This window comes from Dermochelys coriacea, chromosome 16 (genome assembly GCF_009764565.3).
Source record: "Dermochelys coriacea isolate rDerCor1 chromosome 16, rDerCor1.pri.v4, whole genome shotgun sequence".
Taxonomy (NCBI): Eukaryota; Metazoa; Chordata; order Testudines; family Dermochelyidae; genus Dermochelys; species Dermochelys coriacea.
Window position 1 is genome coordinate 18,090,494 of NC_050083.1, and position 27,818 is coordinate 18,118,311.

General features: G+C 49.1%; 1 protein-coding gene across 2 annotated transcripts in view; it reads left to right on the forward strand.

The window, feature by feature from the left end:
* Positions 1-27,818, forward strand: part of RXRA (retinoid X receptor alpha) — a 235,854-nt gene that overhangs the window by 142,209 nt on the left and 65,827 nt on the right. For both annotated transcript variants that reach the window (XM_038374984.2, XM_038374983.2), the window contains exons 2-4: positions 10,319-10,584; positions 23,195-23,345; positions 25,525-25,704. In XM_038374984.2, the coding sequence (XP_038230912.1) occupies positions 10,319-10,584; positions 23,195-23,345; positions 25,525-25,704 (597 nt within the window). The remainder of the gene's footprint in view (positions 1-10,318; positions 10,585-23,194; positions 23,346-25,524; positions 25,705-27,818) is intronic.

The window sequence follows — 27,818 nt, forward strand, 5'->3', positions numbered from 1 at the left end:
GTACAACCAGGACCGCTCAGTCAAGTCCTTCTGGGGGTCAGGAAGCTTAGACCCCAGCCCTGGGGCTCCCTCCAAGTTGTCAGCCAGCTCCAAACTCAAACCCCCTCCAGCCGTCTCACCCCGCCTCCCGCTGGTTCCTCCTCCAGCCTTTGTCCAGTTTCTGGGGCAGAAGGTGTCACCTGGCCCCACACCCCCCTCCTGGGCTCTCATGTTACATGCTCAGGTATCTTCCCTCAAGGAGAGTCTCTGGTCCGCAATGCAGACAGTCCCAGTAAAACTCCGGACCCCTGCAACATTCCCAGGTCCATACTCCCCACTTCCTGCTGCCTAACAGCTGGTGAATCAGAATAGTGGCATTTCATGTTCACTTTGCACTGGTGTGAATGACAATTAGAGCTGGTTCAAACATGGAAAATACTTAGTGTAAATCTGTGCAAAAATTATGTCCCTTTTTTTCACTGAACATGTTCAAAATATAAATAATTTCAATTGGCTTGAATGAGAACATAATGAGCAAGTCAATAGGGAAGGTTAGGGGAAAGATGGCCCAGTGGCTAGACGTTGAGCCGAGTCTTGGATAGCAGGTCTGCCACTGAGTTCTTGTGTGACCTTGGAAAAGTCTGTTAGCCTCTCAGTGCCTCATCTGTACCATGGGGATAATAGTGCTGCCCTGCTGTGCCTCCCAGGGGTGTTTTGAGGAGAAATACAGTAAAGGCGGTGAGGCGTTTAAGTTATTAAAGTAACAGGAGCCTATATGAGTACCCAAGATAGAAAGAGTCAGGCCTCTTATCTCTACAGTAGGTCAAACCAAACCTCCTGGATCTAAACATCCTTGAACTTTAGGAAAAGTCCAGTCCAGACTTTGTGGCTTATGGCTTCATGATTAGTTTAAAAAAAAGAGAAAAAAAATAGAATTTCATTGCAACTCATTTAGCTGCCTAAGAGACCCAACTCTGATTTCTAACTGTCGTGGGGAGCCTTGTGAATATATAAAGATCATCCGTGCTTAGAAAAGGAAAGCAGAGAGAGAGAGAGAGTGCTGCAATTTTAAGATAGGGAGCTAGAGGGGAAAATGCCTTGATAATGTATTTCTTTGATTTAGAAACAGGCACACATAACACACAGTTTATTTTGGTCTCAAACTAGTCATACAAAACGGTTTCCAAATGACAGAACTGCACAAGAAAAATGAATAGTGCATACCAGGCAAATAAATAATTCCCTTGTTTAACTTAAAATGTGCTTGGAAAATGCTCCCCCCACCTGACCCTCTTTTTGCCTCAGTACAACTAGCACCCATCACTTTTGAGTTTACTTCTTTTCTGACAGGTTTTTTTTTTTTAAAAAAAATCCAGAATTGTGAATTTTTGGAATTTTTTTTCTAGCTATCTAACTTTGCACATGTATATGGCCTTCATCACCACAGTATCTGAGCACTGCACAACCCCCCTCTGAGGTGGGAAATACTATGTCCCTATTTTACAGACATGCAGCTGAGGCACAGAGAGACCACATGATTTGCCCACGTCTGTAGCTAAGCAGGGAAATGAACTACGGCTATGTACACACACAACTTAAGTTGACATAAGTTATGTCACTCGGGTGTGAATTAGCCCCCCTGGAGTGACATAACATATGCTGACTTTACTACTGCCATGTGCAGGGTCTGGAATAATTAAGCTGATGGGAGAGCTTTTTCCCATTGGCTTAGAGTGGCTATACTAGAGAGTGCTGCTGTAAGATCTCTAGTGTAGCAATAGCCTAAGTCTGCCAAGTCAACACCCTAACCATTGGGCCATCCTTCCTTAGCACCTCCAAGGGGCGTATTTATACATCTGCCACGTTAAAGCAGCCAGGCACCGCCTACAGTCTGGCACACGGGTATACACAAGACGTGGAAACAAAACCTTGGTCATTAACCTCCCCACAAAATATACCCTGAAACCAAACAGGATGGGTCTGGGATTGGGGCATAACACTGCCCTGCCTGGGAGACGAGATGGCTGTTTTAAAATGTGGGTCTGTACAATGATTCCTCAGTGGAGCTATTTGTTTTAAGAAAGATTTGTGTCTTCTCTGTACGTACAACAGGTGGTTTCTTTTTTAAAGAAATACTTACAACACAGGGTGTTTATTTACATTCTCAAGGCATCATGTGGAGAGAAACCAAATGAGAGAGGGAAAGAGAGTAAGAGAAAGGAAAAATAGCCACTCCCCAGGGTGAAGATCAGTCAGCAAGAGGGAAGATGAGAAACAATCGCATTCAAAGGGACACACATTCGTCAAAGCACCTCATGCCCTTGTGTTGGATCTGGCATGACTTGTTGGCCTAGTGCTATGCTTCCTGGTAGCTAATCCTCCTCCTGCCAGGGTGCTCCCTGGCACAGAAGGCTAGAGGATAAGAAATACCTGAACCTGCAACCACATTTGGTGTAAGACTCAAACCCACAGCCAGCTTCAGTGACTAGTGAGGGTCCTCATGAGGGACTAGTGAGTTTCCTCCTGCTAGTTGCTCTGTGCGTGAGGCTCTCTGCTGCATTTTAACTGAGCATCCTCCTTGGATAGTGCTGACCCAGCAAAAGGGAGAGAGAAAGAAGAGATGGTGACAAAGGCGAGAGAAGAGAGACAGATGCAGGAACCCGTCCCACACAGGAGCACCCATACGTTCTTTGTCATTAGGTCAGGACCTCCATGTATTTTAATTGCACGGGTCACTAATAATTACAAACCCACCCACAAAAAAAAGAGAGGCTTCTGCTTTGTAATTGCGTGACTGCTTCTGTGCTGGTAGCGGGATAGATAAAGGATGGCCCTGACATTCAAAGGATTCCTGTGGAATTTGCCATCCTCTTCTTGACTTTTCATAGGGGCTGTTGTTTGCAGAAGGAGTGAATGGATCTGGGCGTTGCTTGTCCTTTCCCCCTATTTTGGTACGGCTTTAAGTCCTGCAGAACATGTATCAAATCCATCTTTGAGCCTATGGTTTCTAGCAACAGGTGTTGATAAAGGAGGGAAGGCCCCATGTTCCTTCATGACCGTCTGGGGTACAGAGACTCACCTTCATTGCTGATACTATTGTCCTTGTGAGGTTGCAGCTGCAGCCTCCTCACTGAGATGGGAAAAGGGTTTCTTTGGGTGAGAACTGCATTTCGAAAGCTGCATTAAGGGTTTTGTCAGGTCAGCTGTGGATGAAAGGGGTTACAGGCTCACAGAGCTCGCTACTTCAGCTTCCTTGACGCCCTGAGTCATGATTTTCCCAGGACAGAACTTTGCTGCTGGAAATGGTTATGGTAGAGCCAAGGGCTTGGTAGCATCTGTGTTAGGCTAGGGTGGACTCCTGTTGGGTTTTTTGCCTTTTTTTTAAAAAAAAAGAAAAGCAAAAGCAAATGTGAATTCAGTGCTGGTGAAACAAGACTGACATTCTTGGAGATCGCCATTTCATAGACTTTAAGGTTAGAAGGGACCGTCATGATCATCTAGTTTGACCTGCACATTGCAGGACACAGAACCTTACCCACCCACTTCTGTAATAGACCCATAAACTTGCAAGAGACCCATGCCCCATCCCTAGAGGAAGGCGAAACCCCCCACAAGGTCTCTGCCAATCTGACCCCAGGGAAAAATTCCTTCCCGCCCTCAATGTGGTGATCAGTTAGACCCTGAGCATGTGGGCAAGATTCACCAGCCAGACTTTGTATTTTTGCACAGAGCATGTACAGTGAAAGGCAATGACAATCCAACCTCCCCGTCAATGTGCCTTAACCCAAGCGTGGAGAGAGCCCTTACAGGGGTGAGTAAGTTCAGTCTCAATGCTCTATTCAGTCCTTAGTCTTTTGGCTGAGAGAGCAAACAAAGGGGGCAATTAGTGTTAGTGGTTTTCGTATGACACGGGCACTCCTCTGTTGGAGCTGGACTAAGAGCCCCCAAATCCATTTCACACGGGTCAATTAGCATAGGTTAGTCTCTACCGACCTAGACTGGGTTCCTAACTGGTGACTTAGGGGCATAAGGCTTGTTACCGAACCCTTGAGCTGCTCAGATCTTATTGCACCCGTAAGAATCAAGATCCCGCAGTCTCCTATGAGATCAGAGGTTTATTGATCCTGGCAAGGGAGTGGCGATTGTGTGGTATTAATAAACCACTGTGAAAAATACATCTGACATCTGCGTCCAGCCACATACACAAAAGCGTGTGCACGAGAGCTGGCTGCAAAATGGGAAGGGAAATTCATTGAAAGTTTCCTTTCCCTTTTTTATTGTTTTAATTAAAATTCTATTTGCGGTGAAATTTTATTGATCATCCCCTATTTAAACACCTCCTTAAGACTCGCTGTGAGACGGTACTTGGCAAGATAGCAATATTTGGATTGGGATTTTAAGCACCCAAAGTTCCAGGGCTGTTTGGGTCCAGGGGTTGGGTCCTTCTTGTTATGAATAGAGAGGCTGTCTGAAAAATTCAGATGTGGTTCAGATTTGAGGGAGCGTGGTTTTCTCTGCTAAACACACACGTGCAAACGAGCGCACCAATGCACAAAACGTGTGTGCACATGCCCCCAAAAGTACACAAACCCACAGCACATGCACACAAGAACCAAATATATCCATGCGTATGCAAACAATGGCCATGTATGTATGCTTATACAATACACTTGCACACAAACATGCACATACAACATGTGTGCAGAAACATACCCAAACAATGCACAGGTATGCAGACATGTACACAGACTCACACATTCATGCACTCACACTTACGTGTCTCGTCCACACAAAAGATTTGTCTTGATTTTCTTTGTGCCTAGATGATTTTCTCCAGACCTGTCCCAGAAAACACGCCCAGTTCCTCACTGGGTGCCTGGAAACGTGTCTGCTTGGAAAGCAATGTGTAAACAGGATGAGTAACAGAAGCCAGTTCAGGAGAGTGAGTGTGCGTGGCAGCTGGGGGAGGGGGGATGTTTTGCTTTTGGTTCTAATTTTACTGAAAGGTGGCTGTGTGTTTTGGGAAAGGCGCTTGGAGAACAGGCTGGGGCCATCAAGCTCTTTGTTTTCTGCTGTTAGAGTTTGCTGGATGTGGGCTGATCTCCAGTAACCTGCCCATGACCTTCCCCACTTTGTGCATTTGCCTTAAATATTCAGGGCCTTGTTTTAAAAGGAAAGACTCTCCCTGCCCCTCACCCGGCTTCCTTTCTTTCGCTCTCCTTTCAGTTCATGGGCCTTTTCTTTTCTGCTGTGCACCTCTTAGGAGCTGGTTCAGCATGGATCCTCAGCCCCATCTCTCCAACATAGCATTCTGGGTGGTACCAATCCAAAGCGGGACTTGTCCCTTCCTGGCTCCTTTGAGGCCTGCCTGGGGGTACTCAAGCTGCTTGGTCACAATTGCTTGCCATCCTGCCCATGATGCTCCTCTGTTTATCCAGGTAGAGCTCAGGCAAGGGCAGAATAAGCTTCTTCTGTGCTGGCCTCCCCAGGTGCCTTAGCCCTGCCTTGGAGGGGGGATGCTCTCTAAGGCTGAGAGAGGGGTGCAGTCTGCACCGTCCCATTGCATCCTTGACCCTCTGCCAAAGCACCAGTCACCACAGGTTAGCCCGACTGATGGACAGATTGATTGGTGTCCAACCAAGTTGGATCGACAGACAGAGAGCCAGCCCGGGTGTGATTAAGCAGTGCCACTGTGGTCGTGTTCTTTGGCCAGGTAGAGACTTGTCCATGGGGGAACAGGGCTGAGGCCCATCAAACTCATTTCACATCGGGGCTCGCAGGGGGTCTGGAGAGGGAAGTAGAGGGTGGGGGAGATGGGCCTCTTCCTGACTGGAATCCTCTGGCCTGCTCTTTGGTGTAATGTCAGAGTGGCTCATAGGGCTGGAAATGGGGAAACCCGTGGGACGCTCATAGGGGGCCTTCCCGGCTGGAAGAACACCACAATCAGACTCATCTCGAGTACCCACCACACAACAGAGGACGGGGCGCCTTGTGGCAGGAATCATCTCTGCTCCACTGCTGAGGGCTTCTATTGTTCTGCCCCTGCTCCCTTCTGCCTTCAAGCTGTTGAGAGCCATTGTGCCTCTCATCTGGTTGGCTCATTTCCCGCTATGCCCTTAGCAATACTCTGGAGGCATACGTTACTGGAACAGTGCCTTTGGGAGTCAAGCTGGTTGAGCCCATAGGAAGAAATGGAGCAGCCTGCATTCTATCCCGGGGCGTGCTGGGGATGAGTTAGAAGAGCGGACTAGAGCAGTAGTGTTTTTCCATTGCTAAGTAAGTGTGAGCCGCTATCTAGCCAAACCCCGGTGGGGTGGCTTTCTATTGTTATCCCTGCTGTACAGATGGGGAAACTGAGGCCCGGTCTACACAATGACAGCGCTCAGGAGTTGTGAAAAAAAATTCACACACCCAAGTCCATAGCTGTGTCGACCTAGTCCCAGGTATAGACACAGCTAGGCTGATGGAAGAATGCTTCCATCAAGCTAGCTACCATCGCTCGAGGAGCTGGAGTTCCTACCGCAATGAAAAAAAACATCTGTCGCTATCAGGAGCAGCTACACTACGGCACTACAGCAACACAGCTCCAGCTCCGTTACTGTGCCATTGTAGTGTAGACGTGGCCTGGGGTTCAGAGAAGTTAAAATGATTTGCTTAAGATCTCTATCCCCTGTGTGGCGAGCATGATATAATGGCAGAGTCAGGAGACCCGGGTCCTGTGTTGTATAACACAGGACCATGTTTCCTCTGAGCTGTTTCTAAACCAAGTGGCAGAGCAAGAGAGCCAGCCCTTGATCCATGTTAAATGCCTGTAACACATTCTGAAAGCATAAGAAACTTGCCTGGGTTCATGCTTGTTGCAAACATGTCACTCCACCCAGATTCCACAGAGGGGTTGCCAAGGTTCCCAGTCTTGGGGCCAGTTGGTGATTTTGAACCAAACCCCTGTAAAACCCACAGTGTCAAATGCAAACATGGATTTGGAGGTGGGGGGGGCATAAGGCCCTCGATGGGCTGCATCCAAATGAAAAGTTCACAGGGACTGAAACCCTGACACTCACCCAGTTCATCCCAAGTTCGGATGGTGGAGTGTGGGTGATGACAAGGAGTGAATTTGATGCCAGGAATTTACATGCCTCAGACCCTCGAGCTGGCCTTGTTTTCTCCACTAGCCCAGGGCATTCAGGAATCTAGCATTAGTGTGCATCTGGGGCCCGTGCCACTGTAGGCCAAGCCTAGGTGTGCAGGGTCAGATCACCTGTGCCACACGCTGCACATCTCCCAGTTGCTAGGAGTCCGGGCTGGACTTTCTACAGCCACCTGTCCCACGATGTCACAGCAACCAGCAGGAAAAGAAACCTCCATGGAAGATGTTGAAACTTCAGCGCCTAATCCCTTCCCACTTTTGTGTTCGAGCGCCCGTGGAGCCAGTTTCTGCCCTTGTCTGGGAGGTTTAAGAATGATCTCTTCAGGGAGGGAGCCTCTTTCTTCACACTTGTAATCCTGTTATGTCTACAACTTCGCTGCCTGCCAGACACAATGAGAACCAGCCTACAAGGGATTACAAGATGGGGTTGGAACGCTCAGCGCCGAGAGGACACAGCAGCCCTTTGTCTGGCTTGTTGCTTGGCTTGAGAGGGCCTTGCTGCACGACGCCCCATTGTGATGCCTCTTCACACAGAGAGATTCCCGAAGCAAGCTTCCCTGTCCTACCTTTATAGAGCTGGCCTACAACCAGGTCCTGGTAATTGGTCAGCCAGGCAGCTAGTGAGACATCTTGCGGCAGCGGCAGCATCTGAATTTATCAGGTTGCCCAAACAGGCCTACAGGGACCAGTTTGACTAGTGGTTAGCACACAGGCTTGGGACATAGGATTCTAGGGTTCGGTTCCTGACCCTGTAGCTGACTTGACATGTGAACTTGGGGGGAAAATGTCACTTCTCTAGCTCTCTGTTTCCCCCACTGAAAACAGAGATAATATTTCCCTGCCTGCAGTGAATATCGTAAGGCTGAATGTACAATAGTGAAACAGTTTTCGAATGAGAGTTGCTGTAGAACCATGAAGTATATTTCTTTGTGTCCACAAAAACTTGTATTCTGTTACTCAGAAATCCCCCGGCACTATATTGACATGGCATTCTGTTTATTAAGGGTCAGAGGGCTTGATCTCTGCTCACTGGTGTTATTGAGATCACATTCAGGCTCAGCAGATGGTCTAGTGGTCTGAGAGGGGGCCTGCCTCTTCTCTTAGACGGGTGTAAATCAGCAGTACCGCCAAAGCCAGTGGAGTGACAGTGCTGTGACATGGATGTAAGAGAAGAACCAGACTCGGAGACTCAGCTGCTGGGTTCTCCTCCAGCCCAGCTGCGCAGCTCTCAGGCAAATCACAAAAGACAAGCATTTCCACTAATTTGGGGACTCTGAAAAATTGAGGCACCCCAAATCAGTGGCCACTTTTGAAAATTTGAGCCTTCCTGTCTCTGGGGCTCAGATTCCGCAGCGATAAATCTGGGACAACAAAGGTGGGGCCAGGTCTGGATTAACCAATGTGCACTCAGTGCACTTGGACAGGGCCCCCATCTCAGGGGGGGCCCCGACCACTGGCTGGGGGCGACCGTGCGGCCTGGCACATATGGTCACAGCACCATTCAGGTTTGGCTTGGGTCATATAACCGGGGGCAGAAGAGAGGAGAGGGAGGGCAAATTTGAGTGAAGGTGGGGACCCCCCAATTTCCATAGTGCAGAGGGCCCCAAAATTCTTTAATCCAGCACCAGGAAACGATTGCTGTCTCTGGCCTAGACAGGTATGATTGCATCTACAATCACATGGATTCGGGCTTGGGGTTTCTTCTTAACTCTCCTCCCTCACCCTCAAGCCATTCTAAATGGGGACCGTTTGAGCTGCTTCCCTGGCTGTCAAATGCCCTGTCTTGCGATTTCTCACCACAGCCTTTGGAAAGCACTATTAAGAGCCCTTCTCTGCCTTGGTTGGGCTTGTTTCTCAGGCAGCGTGACAGGATGAGGAGGAAATGTGCCAGGAATGGCTCCATCTCCTCTCCATAGAGTTGGAGTCTATTTTTAAACATCCCCTGACTCCCCTGGGACTGCAAAGCAGTTGGAGGTGTGGGGACGCTGCTCACAGAAAACTCCCAAGCCAAGCTGAATTCCAGTTCAAAGTCCCAAAAGGGCATGGAGCGACCCAGGGAAATGCAAGCCATGTATAGGAACCTGGACATCTTGTGCTCACTGGGGTCCATGAGCAAACAAACACTCCACTGCACAAACTCGTACCATGCAAACACACAGCTCCCCATCACACACACATTCACCCCACAAACACGTACCATACCCCATCACACACACAAACACACACACTTCTGCCCCACAAACATACCATGCAAACACACTGCTCCCTATCTCACACACACACATACACACCCCTCCTCTTCATACACTTGTGCCACACACTTTCCCCCTTATGAACACAAACCATACCACCCGCCCATGTGGACACAAACACAACCCACACACATGGATATATAAACACGCAGCTCCCCCTCTCAGACAACACACATTTCCATCTCACACACAGATACCTAGACACACAACCCTCCCACAATACCACACAAATAGCCTACATATAAAGTACATCCCTCATTCATGGACACACAACCAGCCTTGATTAATAGTGTTGTTATTGGGGTGGTTCCTAGAGGCCCCATTGAGCTATGGCCCACACACAATGGAAAGTTGATCTCAGCCCCAAAGAGCTTGTGTAACACCAACAGACCCTGGTCGTCGGCAGGCGGGATCGAACCTGGGCTCTCTGGAGCTAAATGCATGAGTCTCTACTGCATGGCTCTTAGCAAAGGCTGTGGCAGACTCATTAATCTCTAAGTGGTCTCAGTGCCGCTAGGCTAGCGGGGACAGAACACCACACCCGGGAGGTGAGTGGGTTACACTTGCAATTAGGAAACAGCAGGTGGTTACAACAAACAGCCAAGGGCAGCACAACGTAATAGTGAGGCAACCGGAATGGGTGTTATAAGCAGTGGCCTCCACACACCAGCTGCCTCGCCGTTGTCAAAGGTTTTGAGCCTGTCCCCTGCAGGAGGGAAGCTCTAAGGAAAGGTTTAAGGACATCCCTGGTCAGATTTTCACAGGGAGGGCCTGGAAGATAGCACAAAAGTGTTTGAGGGAGAGCTGGAGGATGGGCATCGTTGGTGGAACACAGGTGGGGGCCGGCTCGTTAAGCATGCAACATGATTGCTCAGGAGAGATCCCCTCAGAATGCCACAGATGGGGTTTTAAACCATAACCTTTCCTTTCTGTTTTACAGATTTTTCTACTCAAGTCAATTCCACGTCCCTGAACTCTCCAGCTGGCCGGGGGCCTATGGCCGCACCTTCCCTCCATCCATCCATCGGGCCAGGCATTGGCTCCTCACTGGGCTCTCCGGGTCAGCTTCATTCGCCCATCAGCACTCTGAGCTCCCCCATCAATGGCATGGGCCCTCCTTTCTCTGTCATCAGCTCCCCCATGGGGCCTCACTCAATGTCTGTCCCTTCGACTCCCAACCTTGGATTCGGAACTGGCAGCCCACAGGTGAGTGGGGAGGAGAGAGCTGGGGGCTGTGGGGGAGGAGAAGGATTTTATTTACAAACAGTGGAAAATGAAAAGTATCTTATCCACATGAATTATAAAAAATAAGTAGCAATGAGCCCAAACCAATGCCCCAGACCGGAACAGCCGGTGAGGCGTTCTGATTCCAGATCCAGTTCTGAACTACACAGATGGGATCCCTTCAGATCCGGACACCTCCAAACATGAGCAAGGTTCCCTGCGTGGTGCACCTGGACTCATGGAATTTTGTGGGGCGGTGACTCAGTACAATCAGGGATGGGAGCTTGGCTTTACAAACCATGTGCCTGATTCTTCTCTGGCTTACACTAGTCTCAGCCTGGTGTACCACTGTGGATCCCAGGGGCATACTCCCGAGCTGCACCAGTGTATGTGAGAAGAGAGTCAGCCTCCGTCATTAGTGAAAGATGTCACCCGAAAGGGACATTGTCAGGCTGTTTGGCTGGGCTTCGTGTTATTGGGCTGCGATGGGGACAGAGTCACTCGGCCATCTAAAGAGCAGTCCTGGTCAACAGCAAAAATCCAGCTGAAAAGCCGAATGACAAGTACACCTGGTGCCTCTCCTAGGAGCTGGGCTGGTGCAAGCACATTTGGGATCCTTTGCAAAGCTGGTTGATTGATGTCAGCAGAGCCGACACGGGAATCACTGAGAGCAGAAACAACTGGATTCAAGGGCTTCCATCCTGGGATGAGTCAGGAACAAAATGGGAGACAGGGCAAAAATAGCTTTCAGGGCCGGCTGGGGACCTGCCCTGCTCCTGGCATAAATTGGAGGCTGTTTTAACACCTGTGCTCATGCTGGGGCAGTCCCGTCCTGTAGCTGAGAAGAGCCAGAACTATCATATATCCCCGTGCTGGGTATAGCGCCATTCTGGGGCCCCCCAGGAGCCTTTTCTGTATCACCCCTATATACTGCTCCCTCTTGTTTCCCAGGCTGAATGTGTTCCCCTTCTCTTCACTGGTGGAGGGAAGTGCTGGGGTTTGCTGACTGAAGATAATGTAAAAATCTCTTGCTATAAAGAGATAAGCCCCTTTTAAAAATAGCCAGAGCTGGGAGAGCCGCCCTGGCCCTGCCACCTGTTGCTGGTTGACTGTGTATTACGTTGAGCAAAAGGGCAGATTAAGGGGTTGGCTACCACCTGCCGCTCGCTGTTGGTTTATTTATTTCACAGCCTCTCTGGGAGTCAAACACCTGCCGGCACCTTTATTTTTATATCAGCCTGATTTATTTTCTAGGGATAACCACTTTCTTTGCTAAGGATGGGGGGAGTGGCATTTTGTGCATGCCTGAGATGGAGCTATAAAGTCTGGGCTCCTCTGTCCCCCAGCCCATTCATCACCCTCAGGATTCCACTTTTGTGCCCCAGAGAACAGCATAGGGGTGCAGGGATAGACAAGAGTCCCTCTTGGGAGCCTGTCCTAAATCAACCCGAGTCTGCTGGAGTTCTGTCAGCACCGACTGTCCAAGCATGAGAGGTGGTGCCAGAGGGGATGGAGACCTCGTCCATATCCATGTGTCTGGTGCTGGGTGGGTTGGTGCCGCTGCTGTAAATAACTATAGCATGTGTCTGTTCAGGGGCTGCTGGGGCCACTGGGGCCCCTGATGCCACCTAGGGCAGCCAAAACAGTTGCTCTGATTTATGGACCCTCTGGGGCTTCGCAGGGTTGCAGAATTGCCAGAGCACATGCCATATCCCACGTGCTTCCTCCAATCTGCCAACCCCAGAACCCACCGCTCCTGGCTCCCTGTCCGGTGCTCTGTCCACTAGGCGAATCAATACATATGCCTATCCCCAGCATGGTGTCAACACTGAGCACCTTGGATAGACAGGCTGCCTTCCACCTTAAGGTCAGGAGGGGAGAAGTGAAACAACACTTCATAACTACCTGTGGCACAAAGCCAGGGCAGTGGGAGACATGTAACAATGTGAGTGTGTGAGCAATGAGCGGGAAAGAGTGAGAGGTTGGGATGGGAAGGGGCGACATCGCCAGAGTTTCAATGACACACCGTGGTTATTTTAGGAAGCAGAGATGCACAAGACAGAGGAACTGAAATGAGAAGCCACAGAACAGAAAAGGGGAACTGAGAGCACATCAGATGGTGCTTAGCAGAACCCAAGCATTTACAGCGGCTCTAGACCCTGATGGTGTACCAAGAGTGCTTGTTATTTGCTCATGGCCTGTCTTAAATGGTTTTCCTGGAGGAGACAGTTTAAGATATTTTCAGTCTAATGGCTTTTGCCATCTGTCCCCTGTCTGTGAGCATTAGGCCCCTGTCATAGTTAGGGGCAGAAGGACCTACCTGAGCCTGCAGTGAGAGGGGAGGGAGGCAGTCCCCATCATCACAGTGTGGCAGAGGGCAGGCAGGCAGGAGAGGAATGCGATTTCCTTTGTCTTTGTACCAGCCCTCAAAGCGCCAGGGTTAATGAAGCATGTCCCCCACGTTGCAGAGGGGAGATGGCACTGATGGAAGGTGGTTTGAATCAGATGGCAGATGCCACTTGCCATCAGACTACGCCTCGTTAGAGCTGGAAACCTAGCAGAGCAGAAGGACACCAGGAGGATGAGGTGTGCTGGGCAAAGAGCCGCGAAGCCACACACCTCCCAGCCCCACTCTCTCTCCTTTGCAAAGTTTGTTTTATTCTCTCCCCCATGGAACATTCTGTCCCTGCTGAACATATGCTGGTGCCCGTAAGCTTTGTGGATGGGCCTAAAGAAAGGCCAAGGGTTGGGCCAGCAAGGGTCTTCCCCAGACTTTCTGTAGTGCTGGACTGGCCAGGGCAGAGTGTTTCAGGAGGAAGGGAAATGACCTTTAGGGCAAACAGGGCTGTAGCTTCCAGCTGCATCCAGAGGGCAGAGCTTGGCCTCTCTGATGTCTTTAGGGAACTCAAGGAGCTGGTAGCACTTGGCTTAAGAGCTAGGCATAGTGAAGGCAGGGGTCATGCTAGTTTCCCATACAGCACAGTTTGCCAGTACCCCTCACTCTCCCCTTCAGCTCCCTCTGCTATTCCGGGCCTGTTGATGCACCTCACTTCTAATCTGCACTTCAGTCTCGGCCGGCTGTTCCAGGTCTGGGGCCCCCTGCACAGCTCTACTGATCTGGCCTGCAACATTCCTGATTGTCCCTCTCGTGAATGATCCAGAAATAAAAGGGAGTGAGCAAGTCAGTCCTGCTGGAGCTATGCCTCACGCTTACTGGATTCTGTCATCCGGGGATCCAAAACTGCTTTTCAAATACTCCAGCCTTGGAGAGCACCCTCCTGTGAGGTTGGTACTATCACCTCTATTTTAGCAACTGGGAAACAGAGCACTGAGAGGCCAAGACGTTTGCCGCAGGCCACACACAGCAAGATTTCAGAAGATCCCAGGGCAAGATTATCGAAAGGGCTCTCTCTTGCACGCACATGTGTGTGCATATGACATCAAAAGGACCCAGCATCCAGCCGTTTCCATGGTGGCATCCAATGTGTTGAATTCTCATGAAAATCCGGTCTGATAGTGAGTCCCTGGCAGTGCCAGGAATTGAACCCAGGAGTCCTGATAAACAGATCAGGACTTAGCTTTTTTTAAAAAAGTTATGGCATCATCATTTTTTTCTTGACAACCCCAGGAATCTCTGAAGAACATATATGAGAAAGAAAAAGAAAGAAAGAAAGAAAGAAAGAAAGAATTATATTTGAGTATATTTCATAATCCCTTCTTCTGCTCACTTCAGTGCCATTCGCAGGACCCAGATGCAAAACTGGAGAAGCAGCAGCAGCCTGTAGGACTGTGGCAGATCCCCCCAGGCATTTTTTGTAGCAGCTCTGTGGATGCCTGGGGGAAGCGAGGACAGATCAGACACAGAGTTAGGCTGTGGCAACTCTCTCAAAGCAGTCTCATTCCTTCAGACACAACTTATTCTTTTTAAGCACATCTGTGGACTCTGTGGCGGTTTTTAGATCTGGCTGCTATCAGGCCCCAACAGAGAGGACCCGGATCCCCAGAGCTTAAAACAAAGTCAACACTGGAGAGAGGAATGGAACCCAGGAATCATGATACCCAGTAACTTGTTCCAATTGCTAGGCAATGCTGCCCACTTCCACTGTGAGCTAACTCGAAGCACTTCCTTATTATCAGCCCTGTGGCCCTTCGTTGCGCACACTGAGCTGAGTTTGTGCTCACCAAAAGCAGAACTAGGTTCCGTATGGTGATGAGGGTGAAGCTTTGGGCCAGGCTGGCTGGTTTTCTCACTACCCCAGCTTCAGGTTTTTGCTCTGCAGCCTTAAACCCAAGAGGAAGGAGCAGTATGCGCCAGGGGAGAGTGTGGGAACCAAGAGGTGCACGTGTAGCCTGCCTGTGGTTTCGGGCAGCCGCTGAAAGAGGAAACAGAGGTGGTTCCCATTCCCATGTGCTGACTCAGCAGCTAGTTGGGGCTCCTGCTGACTCATGGGGGAACACTCCCTGTATCAGTTTTGGGTCCCAGCCCCTAGGGGACGGGCAAGTGAAGAACCAGGGACTGCTGACCCCTAGCCATGTGCCAAGGGGGATAATGGGGCTTTCCACCGGATCTGCCCTTTATACCAGCCTTCCCTTCCCTGCCTATATTCAGTCCCCTTGCCCTCTGCAGTCACACTGCACCAGCCCCCCAGAAATGCTCGGTCTGATAGTACTAGTCTCTCTCACCCATGGAAGTCAGAAGGACCTTTGGTTTCTCCATGGAGTGAGTGATTAGCTCAAAGTAGGGGAGCACTGAGATCAACTGGTGACTTCTCCCCTGCTTCTTGAAGGTGTCTGCTGCCCAGCAGTCAAAGTGGGCAAGCTGTCTGGATTTTCTTCACTGCTCCTGGATGTCCATACAGCCAGAAACATCTTTGATCACCTTCAACTGCACCATTCCTCTTCAGGGCAGACCTAGTAACAGCGATTCTTGCTTTGGTACCTACAGCCTGGACCACTGAAATGTGCTCCCATCTGGACCCAATTCTAAAGGTCACACCAGAAGCTTCAGCAGGAAGTGATGCCTCTTAGACAGGACGAATGTGAATGCCATACACCAGTGCTCCTCTTGTATGTTGCTTGTCTCTCAAATTCCGGTCCACTCCTCATCTTCAAGGCCCGGAATGGGCTTGGGACTGGCTCTCTCAGTGAGAACTTGTCTGTCTGCTCCCCACAACACACCAGAACATTTTGACTGAGGGGCACAGATTTGAATTTGCACTGATCAGAGCTGGGGAATTACTTCTATGGGAAACCAGCTTTCACCCATTCCCTTTAAGGAGCTTTACAAGAGGCACTTGTTAAATCTGGAGTTGTGTCAACCCCTTAAAAAAACAACAACACAACCAACAACTGTATTTGTTGTAGGCCACACAACAAGCATTGGAGCAACCTGAGCATTGGAGAAAAGCAGTTTACCAGGAGGGGGAAGGAAACTTTCATCTTCAACAGGCAGCTGATGTTCTTTGACCTTATTGGGGTACCCAGAAGCTGTGGTGATGGGTGCTGTCAAAAGATGTTTAATAATCATCAGCTGCATTTTGCAATTGGACCTGTATTCCTATAAAGCGCTGAAGCAAACTGTTGGGTCTGATTGCTCCTTATGAAACCTTATGAAGATTCAAAGTGTGGATCCTTATCTAGTTCATAGGTTTTAAGGCTGGAAGGGACCATTATGATCATCTAATCTGGCCTTCCAAATAAAACAGGCCATGGAATTTCACCAAGTGGTTCCTTCATCAAGTCCGTAACTTCTGGCTGAGCTAGAGCATCCCTTTTAGAAAGGCAAAAAGTGTCAAGCGATGGAGAACCCACCATGTCCTCAAGTAAAATCAAAGCCCATGGAGAGCATTTAACAGAAAGATCCAGAGAAACACGTTTTTAGTCCTGAGATCCAAGCCTGCTTTAGCTCCTCCTTTTCCTCTCCCCCATTTTGGAATAAAAATGCAGTGCTGTGTATTTTGGGGCTTAGGGTGCTAGTAAGAAAGGGGAGACCACAAATATTGTGAGCACACTAAAGCCGAGACTCCCAGAAATTGAATCTTGCACTCAGCAGCATTTCTGTGTTTCAAATTTCCCACCTCCCCGTCTCTCAAGGACAGCTGCCAACAGGGCAGTTTGAACAAAACAGAGAAGAGATTTTCAAGCACCCTTGTGTTCCTAGATTTGTACAGGAAATGTTCCAGTCAGCTGAAAGGGAACAATGGAGTGGTTCAGCAGAAGTCTTGACAGAGACAGGATGGGGAAGAGGGGATGATCGCCTGAGAGAGGAGACCACATCAGCTGATTCAGGAGGTGTGTTGGAGACAGGCAAGACGGGAAGTGCAGATTTTGCCATGGGCATTTGAGGAACCAAAAGTGCAGGGTCATTCATGAGACGGGGACTGAATATCATACAGAATAGGCAAAATGTGAATGAGCACCATTGCCCTCCACTGGAAGTGATCAGAACGACTTGGCTGTATGTGATAGGCCCTATGCCTCTGCCAGCTAACGGAAACATCCCTTTAGCCCCAGTAGCAAGGACCTGTGCCTTCAGAGCAGTAGGCCTGACTTCTACCCCTGCTGAGACTGTGACGCCTGTATGCCAAAGTGGTAGCTCTAACGTCCTAGGCATACAGGGGTTTTCTCCATAAAGAATGTCAGCGGCTGAGTTTCGTGTGACTGTCCCAGTTAATCCCATGGAAATCTGTCTTTGTGTCCATCCCTCAGCTCTTTCCATCTGTCTATTATCCATCCAGGGGTTTTAGCCCGTACTCCTCATGGTAACTGAATGCCATTCAAGTCTCTTGTATATCTCCGACGAACCTCTGGATCCTCCATACAGATGTTCATATATTCTTATGTCCTTACCTCAGAGGATGGGGTCCAGAGGTCCTAAGGACCTGTCGTTTCCTCAGCAAACCAGGCAGGGCTTTTGGGTGAGGTAGGGAGGAGATTTAAAACTCTGTCTTGCGGGCGGGTTTACCTTGCTCCTTTCTGTGGTTATTAATTATCTGACAGACACATTTCCTCGGGTCACAGATGTGCAGCGTTAAAGGCCAGAAGGGACCATGGTCATCATCTAGTCTGACCTCCTGCATAGCACAGGCCATAGGACCTCCTGGATTAATTCCTGCTTGAAATCCAATAGCTGTGGCTGAGCTATAGCATCTCTTTTAAGAAAAACAAAACATCCCATCTTGATTAAAGTATTTCCAGGGACAGAGAATCCATCATAACCCTTGGTAAGTTCTTCCAATGGCTAATTACCCTCACTGTTAAAAATTTACATCTTATTTCTATTCTTAATTTGTCTAGCTTCAACTAGAACCATTGGATCTCATTAGACATTTGTCTACTAAACTGAAGAACCTCTATTACTAAATTTCTTTTCCTCACGTAGGTACTTCTAGACTCATCAAGTTACCTGTTAGCTTTCTATTTGGTAAGCAAAATAGATTGAACTCCTTCAACCTGCCATCTAGCAGGCCTGCTTTCCAATCCTTTAATCATTCTCATGGCTCATCTCTGAATCCTGTCCAATTTATCAATAGCCTTCTTGAAGTGTGGACATGAGGTGTGAACACCAGTACTCCAGTATGAATGAAACCATCAGACTTACCTTTTTAAAACAATGCATGTCTCTAGAGAGGGAGGGGTTGGTTTTGCTTTAATGGAAGAAATGTAGAGAGGGCAGAAATATCATGAGAACCCCAGTGTTCTCCATTCCTGCATCTATTGCAAGGCTGGGAAAAGTCCTCGTGTATTAGATAACATACTAAGGGCCAAATTCTACACTCAGGGAGATTCTGGGGAGAGTTTGAAGTAATCCTACCAACTTTAGCAGCCTTTCCTTGAGTACACACTTGAGAAACTGAGAGCAGAATTTGACAGTAAGACCACAGGTCTTGATCCAAAACCCATTGCAGCTGACAGAGAGACTCCCATTGACTTGAATGGCCTTTGGATCACGCTTATAGATGACTGTTCAGATTCTGTTCAGGCACTGTGTCTTGCAGGTGGGGGGCTGTGCGGTGCTTTCCCAGCACAGCGGATTGAAAAGCCCCAGGCTGTGCATCATACCAGGCATTTGGTCAGCCCAATAAGAGTGGGAATCCTCCCTTCCTTTCCCACCACATGCTCTCTCATCACTTTGGTCCCTTCTGAGATGATGACATGTACACATCCTCCCTCCCCGCCACGCCATGCTGGTTGCTAAGATCCTCATGCGCCAGGGACTCAAAAGCAGGGCAGTTCATAGCAAGAATGAATGAATGAGAGGCCTGGCAAAATATCTGCAGCAAAAGGGATTTTGTGGTGGTGCGGCAGGGGTTGGTTTTCAGATGTAAATTGCCTATTTCCGGCTGGTGTTTGTGACACACACAATCTGGAGAGCTTTGTTTCCTTCACGATGGAATTTTGCACAAAATGTTTTCGCCACCTAGATGATTATTAAAAGGAAAAGAACACTTTTGTGCAAGAGGTCCCTAGTGTTCATAACAGCAAGGATGGATCAGCGGTTAGGGTGCTAGCCTGGGACTTGGAAGACAGGCGTTCAGTTCCCTGTGCCATTGTATTTTCTTGTATGGCCTTGGGCAAGTCACTTAGGGCAGCGGTTCCCAACCTTTTCTCATTTGTGGACCCCTAAAAAATTTCAAATGGAGGTGCGGTCCTTTTTAGAAGTCTTAGACATGGTGGACATCTGCAGGCCACAGGGTGACAACCCCTGACTTAAGGTATGTCTACAGAGCAACTAGACACCCGCAGTTCACCAGCCAACTTGGGCCAGCAGGACTCAGGCTGTTTCACTTGGGCTGTTTGACTTCAGAGAAGCGTAGACTTCTGGGCTCTAGGACCCTGCAAGGTGGGAGGGTCCCAGAGCTTGGGCTCCAGCCCAAGCAGAAAATCGACAGAGCGCCCTGTGAGCCTGAGTTGGCTGGCACGGGCCAGCTGTGGGTTTTTCTGTGCTGTGTCTACACTGCAACTGGCAGGTATCATTCCCAGCTTGGATGGATTTACACATGCCAGTTTTGATCAAGCTACTGTCCTAAAAAGAGCAGTGGGCCTCAGTGCCTTGAGCTAGCTGTTTGAGCACAGTCCCGTCCAGAATCCTGGGCACGTACTTGGCAGCTAGCCTGTGGCCACACGGCAATTTTTAGGCACTAGCTCAATCAAAGCTAACATGTATACGTCTATCCGAGCTGGGAATTACACCTCCCTGCCTCTGTGTAGATGGATCCCCCGTCTCTCTGTGCCTCAGTTCCCTATCTGGACAATGGGGATAATGGCACTGCCCCGCCTCACAGGGCTGATGTGAGGAGAAGTACATTAAAGATCGTGAATTACTGTGGTGATGAGGCCCATATAAGTACCTATGATAGCTAGATAGAGGGGGTTGATGGGGATAGCTAGATGGAGGGGGTGGATGGGGATAGCTAGATAGCTAGATAGAGGGGGTGGATGGGGATAGCTAGATAGAGGGTGTGGATGGGGATAGATAGATAGATAGATAAGTAGATAGATAGGTTGATAGAGGGGGTGGATAAGGATAGATAGCTAGCTAGATAGAGGGGGTGGATGGGGATAGCTAGCTAGCTAGATAGAGGGGGTGGATGGGGATAGCTAGCTAGATAGATAGAGGGGGGGTGGATGGGGATAGATAGCTAGCTAGATAGAGGGGGGTGGATGGGGATAGCTAGATAGATAGAATGAGAAGAAAGCACCATCACTCCTATTCTCCTTCATACTATTTATCTATCTACTGCAAAATAATTCCAAATCACCACAGTCACATGGTCAGCTGGATTAAATATCATACTTCACATCTCTGAGTTCTGTTCCCACCTCTACCCCATACTGAGACTTCATAATACTTTCCATGTAACTAACACTTCGCAAGGGATACATACTAGGATGCTAATGGCTGCTGTGTTTGGTGCTATACATCCGGGGAGCTATTTAAACCTCCCTAACCCTTTCTGGCTGACCTGCTGGGGATGGAGTAAGTAGAAGAAAGGGGACAAGGAAAAGAGAAGTCAAGGGGATTTGCGGAGGGAACATAAGTAGAAACTGAGCTGAGGGGCCCTACACAACCCCAGATCCTTAATTCCAGCCCTGCTGCATCTGTGACCTATAGCCATTCACTAAGTATCTTTCCCTTCAAGAGATAACACGAGAAGATGCTCCATAAATCCCAGGGTCTAGGGCAGCCAAACTGTGGTGTCCTGGTCTTCATCATCGTGCAGGCAATCTCAGCCGGGGTGCTCCCACATATAATCACTGCAAATCATTTTCTCTGTTCGGTGTCCTGAGGCGGCATTAGGGGGAATCTTCCTAACACATTTAGATAAGGGCTCTCCTGCGGAGGTGGGTGGAAATTTGGCAGCAGGAAAGGAATTTGCCATCCCATTAAATCAACTGGCAACAGTGATTTAAGGGACTAGCTTATTAGAGAGTGATGTCAGCTCTTACTGATTCCCTGGCTTTATGGAAGGATTAGTTGGATCCCCAGTCCCTTCCCCTTGTTGTAACATGAAGCCTGTGATCTGAATATTCACAGAGGCATGATTTTATCCTGCTGCAGGGATGAGTTGCACTTGTCATCTTATTACAGTGGGATTGGATGTTTGCTGCTCACTCTTTTTCCAGGGCAGTGGATTAGTGATCTTTGGAGATCTGTGTCTGAATCCTTGTTTTGGCTCATAAGATACTGGTGATTTCAAGCTAACGTCGTGCCCACTAAGGGACGTTTTCCATGTCACACCCAATTTGGTACAACCATTCGGTTTAATGCAATTGTCAGGGTGCGGGTCGGGACTGGAATAATAGAGTAGGCTTGAATAGGTTAGTGAGGCCCCTTCTAGCTCCGTCCCTGGCTGTGAATGGTGCCCAGATCATCACATTGGTTGAGTGCAATTGCAAGAACTTTGCATAGGTTAGGGCCCATATGAGTAGAGCCCTGCAAATCCGCAGATATCCCCGGACCTTTTTGGCGGATAGTGAAGCAGATGTGGATACAACTGTGCAGGGCTCTACCCATAGGTCTCAGCCTCCAGGGGGTGACTTCCCCCCACGGGCTCAGCCCTGCAGGACCCCTCACCGGCTGACTGTGCAGCTCAGGGGCTACTTGACCCTGCCTGCAGGGGTGGCGTGGTGGCTGCTGCTGGCCGCATTGCGAGTGACAGGGTCTCGAGGCTACAGCCAGGATCCTGGTTGGGCAGGTGGCGGTGCCCGAAGGGACCAGCCCATACTGCTGGGCTATTTTTTTGGGTTGCTGGCTCTCTCCCCCACTCCCATCCCCAGCGTAGATGGCATCATCTGCAGCAGCCAGGCATTCTCAGCTTCCTATGGCTGTCGATAGGGCTCTAGTATACGGCAGCCATATGGCCTAATGGATAACACCGGTGGCACCTGGCCCGTGGCGTCCAGCTCGGGCTGCCCGGGGGGCTCAGTGTGCTCGGGGCCAGCAGCCACGGCTGGGGCTGGGCAGCAAGCCGGAGTTGGGGCTGTCTAGCACCTGCTTGCCACGCCACTTCCCGTCCAGCAGCTCGGGCCCCTCGGGCAGCACCAGCATCCCCACCATGGCTCGCCCTGGCTGCACTCCCAGCCCACCGGCTCCTAGGCAGCAGAGCCCCCCTCCCACCCCTGCCGTGGGGATTGAAGCGGGTGCCCCACCTCTCCACCCCATTGTGCCACATCATGCTCTACTGCTACTGGATGCCTTCACTCGCAAGCCCCCGGGAGCACCACACAATGTCACACCACTTTCCCCCAACCTCCTTGCGCCACCCCTTCCCCTGGAGACCCTGCCCTGTGCCACCCCTTGCCCCCAGTCCCTGCCCTCGCACTGCCTCTTCCCTGCAAGACCCCATCCCCCTGCTCACTCATCTCTGCTCCCCTACCTCGGGATGGCTTGCTGCTGCGGGTGCGGATAGAGGTAAAAGATGTCTAGCAGATTGCGGGTCGGATCATGGGTTGATCCTAGCAGATGCAGATTGGATGCAGATCCACATTTTTGTATCCGCGCAGGGCTCTACCTATGCGGGATCTGAAACCAAGATTGAGGGGTGTGGGTAATGTGTGAGTGTGAAGCTCAGGATTGCAACAGCAGGGGGTGCTGCAAGTCAGGACTGGGGTGGACTAGCAAATTTGGGGAGTGAGGATTGGGAGGGGCATCAGCAGAGCGGTGGGAGAGCCTTGCACCAAAATAGCAGGGGCACTACAAGTAGGATCTAGGTGGGATCTAGGTAGATCCTTGTGAGTCCTGGGACTTGAATAGGAGGGGATCCTGCCACTCAGGATTGAGCTTCATAGCACAGCCATGTGGGGCACCAGGTCTGGAGGGATCAGCTCAAGATGAGGTGCATGGAGGAGTGTGCAAAGAATCTTCCGTAGGTATCTTACACTGGGGATGGGTAGGATCCGCTCTGGAGAGCGTGACTTTGCCCATTCTCTGCAGATTAACTGAGGGCACCCCGAGTGGCATCTGGAGACACCTGAGCTCTGGGTGAGGCGCCAGACCCGAGTGGGAGGATGTCATGTGTACAGCACCCCTCAGCTTGCCTTTATCCTGGGCTCAATGATAATCACTTCCCCTGTGTTTCCCTCTGCACAGCTCAATTCTCCGATGAACCCCATCAGCAGCACAGAAGATATTAAACCGCCCTTGGGACTCAATGGAGTTCTTAAAGTGCCAGCGCACCCCTCAGGAACCATGGCCTCCTTCACCAAGCACATATGTGCCATCTGTGGGGACAGATCTTCAGGTAAAACCCCCCAGATGGCAAGTAGAGGAGGGGGTTGGGGAAGTGGACCTTGGTGGAAGGAGAATCCCCTTTCCTGGTCTTTATTTGTCCAGCAGGAGCATCCACATGTCTTAGCTTTCTGAGCCAAGGCAATGCAACGCCTTGGTTTTATCCGACTTCTTTCCCCACCTGTATCCTGCCTCCCTGCCTTGGAGAGAATATGCAGCATGTATTCCCTCCCATAAGGGCACAAAGAGCCGAATGGTCTTGTGACCTGTTAAAGCCACAAGGGGCCACTGGGAGCAATTTGTTAGTCTCTAAGGTGCCACAAGTACTCCTGTTCTTTAATCACTTTAAAGGCATCCCCCAGCTTCTGAAGGTGCCATAGGAATAGATAAGACAAGTGCAGGCTCTGGGGGGAAACTTTCACTCTTCCATGCCAAGTGCTCAGGGCCATCCCAAACCTTAACCTCCCCACATCTCCTTCCCCTGCACCTGAAGTTTGATGGCCAACCATCTAGGGCTGGAGCAGTAAAAACAGAGCCTCAGGAAAATTTGGGGGGATTATCCCATTTAGCAGCCCTACCTTCACCCCTTTTGCGGATATGCCAGAGGGGATTGGATTTAATTGAGTTGCAGGGCTGTGTGGAATATCCTCAACCACCGCTGAAAAGAAACCAAAGCTGGCTTTGGTTTGAGGGTGCCCTTACCACCTCTCTGCTCAGGGAAGGTTCACTCAGAGGGAGACTCGGCTTGCAGACCACCCCAGGAAGCCTGATCTGATATCCCAAGCCAGGTGAAACTTGGCAGATTCCTCTGTGGTCAGAGAAGAACTTGGTGTGGGGAACAGGTGAAATTTTGCCTCAACCTCTGCTTAGCCACTGGTTGCTTCATTATATATTGGAAATTGGCTACCACTGGGGCAGTTCGGCTCCTCCTTTTACCGTAGCCTTTTTATCCCATATCCTTCCTTCTCCTTTTATCCAGTGATGACCTTCTCAGACAGTATCAGATACACTTCTGATTGATTATCCCCACTCTGTAAAATAAAATGTGTTAATTCCCTTGGTTCTCGTGTCATTAACACTTATCACAGTGGGCTCCCTGCTTGTTTTTCTCTCCAAGCAAACTTTGCTTTCTGTTATGCCCAAGTGATTTTATAGGAGAAGGTGGCCTGGATGAGTAACTCAGAGCAAACTTCAGTACATAGTTTCCATCAATAACATTTCCCTAAAACTTCTGACTCCATTCCCAAGCTATGGTCTCTGGTGCATGAGTGATCCCTGCATGGGGTCTTCCCTGGGGACGTGCCCAGAATGAAACCACTCAAGAGCCACCCACTGAGGAAAGAGGGGAGCTCTCGCAAGATTGTGCACGTAGTGAACATGTTGGAGAATAACCGTGCCAACTCAGTCCAGTCCGTGGAGAGGCTGCCGAAGGGGGTGTTTGTTCTCACATAGATTACTGTGTGTGCGGGGAGAAGTCTCCTCAGCAATGAGCAGCCGTGTGGATTGTTCATTTCTTATGATACCCCAAATGCCATGGACAAAGAGAGCAGGGGCCGTTTGTCACAATTAACGCTAGCCTATTGGCTCCTGTGTCCACAATGTGAGCAGAGAGGTCAAGGGCTGAAAGAGTCTTGGAAACATCAGCTACTCTCTGGTCCCTTGTCTTCAGTTGGAAATTAGGTTGTGTTAGAAATTGACTGTGGCTCATGATATTAAACATGATTTGCAACCCGTATGGACAGGGACATCTTGTCATCTGGTTGTGGCAAGGCCTGTACTTCCAGTTGGGTTTGATCCACGACCTGTGGACATGATAGTAAACATGATGGTTGAGGCAGGTTGCCAGGGCAATATGGGGGAAGCTTGCCTGGATGTTGTACCTATTCTGTGGATGAATAAAGAGTGGTCAGGACTTGTCCAGACAGGGGTGTCTAGACTGAGCTAGCTAGCTTAATTGCATTAAACTGTCTAAAACCCTAGGCGAGACAAAGCAATTGTATATTAGCACATGCTAATTTGACCAAGATAAAGCCCGATCCCCCCTTCAAATCCTATGCTAGACAAGGCCTAAGGTAATTAAAAAACCCAGGAGTAGTAGTAAGAGGGTTGTGGAGGGGCAGGTAGGTGACTTTTTGTTGCTCAGTGGGTCTGCATGATTTCTGTGTTTCTTCATCCTTCTCAATCCTCTGCAGGTAAACATTACGGGGTGTACAGCTGCGAGGGCTGCAAAGGTTTCTTCAAGCGTACAGTGCGGAAGGACCTCACCTACACCTGCCGCGACAATAAGGATTGCTTGATTGACAAGCGCCAGCGGAACCGGTGCCAGTACTGCCGGTATCAGAAGTGTCTGGCTATGGGCATGAAGCGAGAAGGTAAGGCAGACAGAGCAGTGACCTCCCCTAAGCACACAGGCATGGTGCAGTGGACCCGGCGGGTGCTCAGGTATACTCCTTCCGTAGGAGGCTCCCTCCTGTTTCTAGCCCTGCAACGTAACATGCACCAAATCTGCATTTAACCCCTTTTGTTGGTGATTGTGCATGCAGCCAGGGATATATGCCAATGATCTCACTATGGAATTGCTGCTCCTAGGCCTGAATCATGCTGTTTGCTGTTACATAAAGGGTGGATTTTCCTCCCCTGTGCATGTCTCTCTTGCGTATATTCTATGCTCGCTCGACAGTGACCATTAGCAAGGTGCAAGGCCATGGAGGAATCAGGCCAGATGTGTATCTGAGAGGAAGTTGTTACCCTGAGTAACTCACTTAGTTCCTTCACCAGCAACAGAATGTGTCTGAACAGCTTCCATTGCCAGAGTCTGCTTTTATTTCTCATAAGGAGCAGCATCATTATCAGATTCTTCTGGCTACCCAGGCCTGATTAGACTATGTAGCATGATATCACTGTGTGTCAATCTGCACAAGCAAAGCTCTGAAGGTGCAAGCATGGTGTTCATTTCAGAGGGGCGAAGCAAAGCGAGAATGGGTAGAAGCAGAAACTATTATCCAGTGGCATGGAGGAAGGCAACAGGAAAATACAGATTTGCCGTGATTTTAAAAATCTTTCTTTTCCAGTGTTCAGAAGGCTGTAAAGCCCATATCAAAGGGTGAATGTGGGACTAGCATTTTAGGTTTATGTTGGGTGACAAGCACTGTAATCTGATCTGGCCCATCCTTTTACAGATAACATGATCTGAAATGATGTTAAATCCTGGAAAATTGGTGTAGATTATAATGGGACACTGTCAAGATACAAATGGTATGTTTAATAAAATGCTTTCCCTGCAGCACTTTAGATTAGTAAAACTGAAAGAATGTTATCAGCCTAATTTATTTCTCATGGTGCTGTTTGTTTATATTTCGCACTTCTCTTAGCCTGAACTAGACTGGTTAGTTTCATTTTTTCTTTATAGTCACTTTTACTTTTGATTCCTATGAACTTTCCCCGTGCTGTTGTGTTTGGGTTTCCAGTATTGTGGGAAAATAGTTGAAACTCTGTTTTTTCCATGAGGAAGAATAATTACGATTTTTTTTTTTTAGTTTTTGTAAAATTTTTCCCCTCCTGAAATTTAATTTTGGACCTAAACGACTTGACAATGGCTCGTCAACACTGTGTTGGTTGGTGTGTGCTTATGACTTGAGAGCGACTATGTGAATAATCCTTCACTGGTATCACTCCAGTCACTGATATCTGCATTCATTACATCTTCTGAGTCACATCTGCTGTGCTCACTGACTTGTTTACTGCTCTCTGTTCTGCAGAGTCACAATAGTTGTGGGAGAGCAAAGCTGTAGGATGTGTCTCTTTGAAGAGCAGTTAGTCTTGTCTGGAGCGTTAACTAAATAGGGCAGCGCTGAAGCTGTGTCTAGTGTTTAACAAACCCTGACATGCTTGATTTACGGGGTCATATAAGGACCCACACATGCAGATTCTTCAAATGTCAAAGCCATCTCTGCTTGGGATGCTTTGGAGTTCCAAAGGCAACTGATTAAAAGGGCATTTGGATGGGGCTGGGGGAAAGGGTTAGCTCTCCAGAGAGAGCAAACTGCAGAGGACTGAATTCCTAAAGGGAACCTTCCTCACCCCAGCAAACTCAACCCTGGGTGTCCGGAATAGAGATTTCCAGAGGGGAGTGTAATATGCTTTGCACTGAGGAAGGCTGGAAACTCTGGCAGATGTTCTGAGTTTTATACAAGGACTTTTTTTTTTATCATGGAGTAACCATGTATAAGATATACATATGTGGTCTTAATCAGACACAGAATGTACCTCTGGTATGTTTCAGACATGAATCAGGGTGTGTGTGTGGGACCCAGAGCATTTTGTTTAGGGTGCTATAGTTTTAACAGGTATGTTAGAAATATGAGCATTCCTCCCTATGTTAGCAACAAGTCTGCATCGTCCACATGTCAGGCAGTGGCAGAAAGAGTGCGAGTCACATTTGTTTTCTTGTTTAAGTGGCAGGGATTGTGCGGCTGGCTCTGCACAC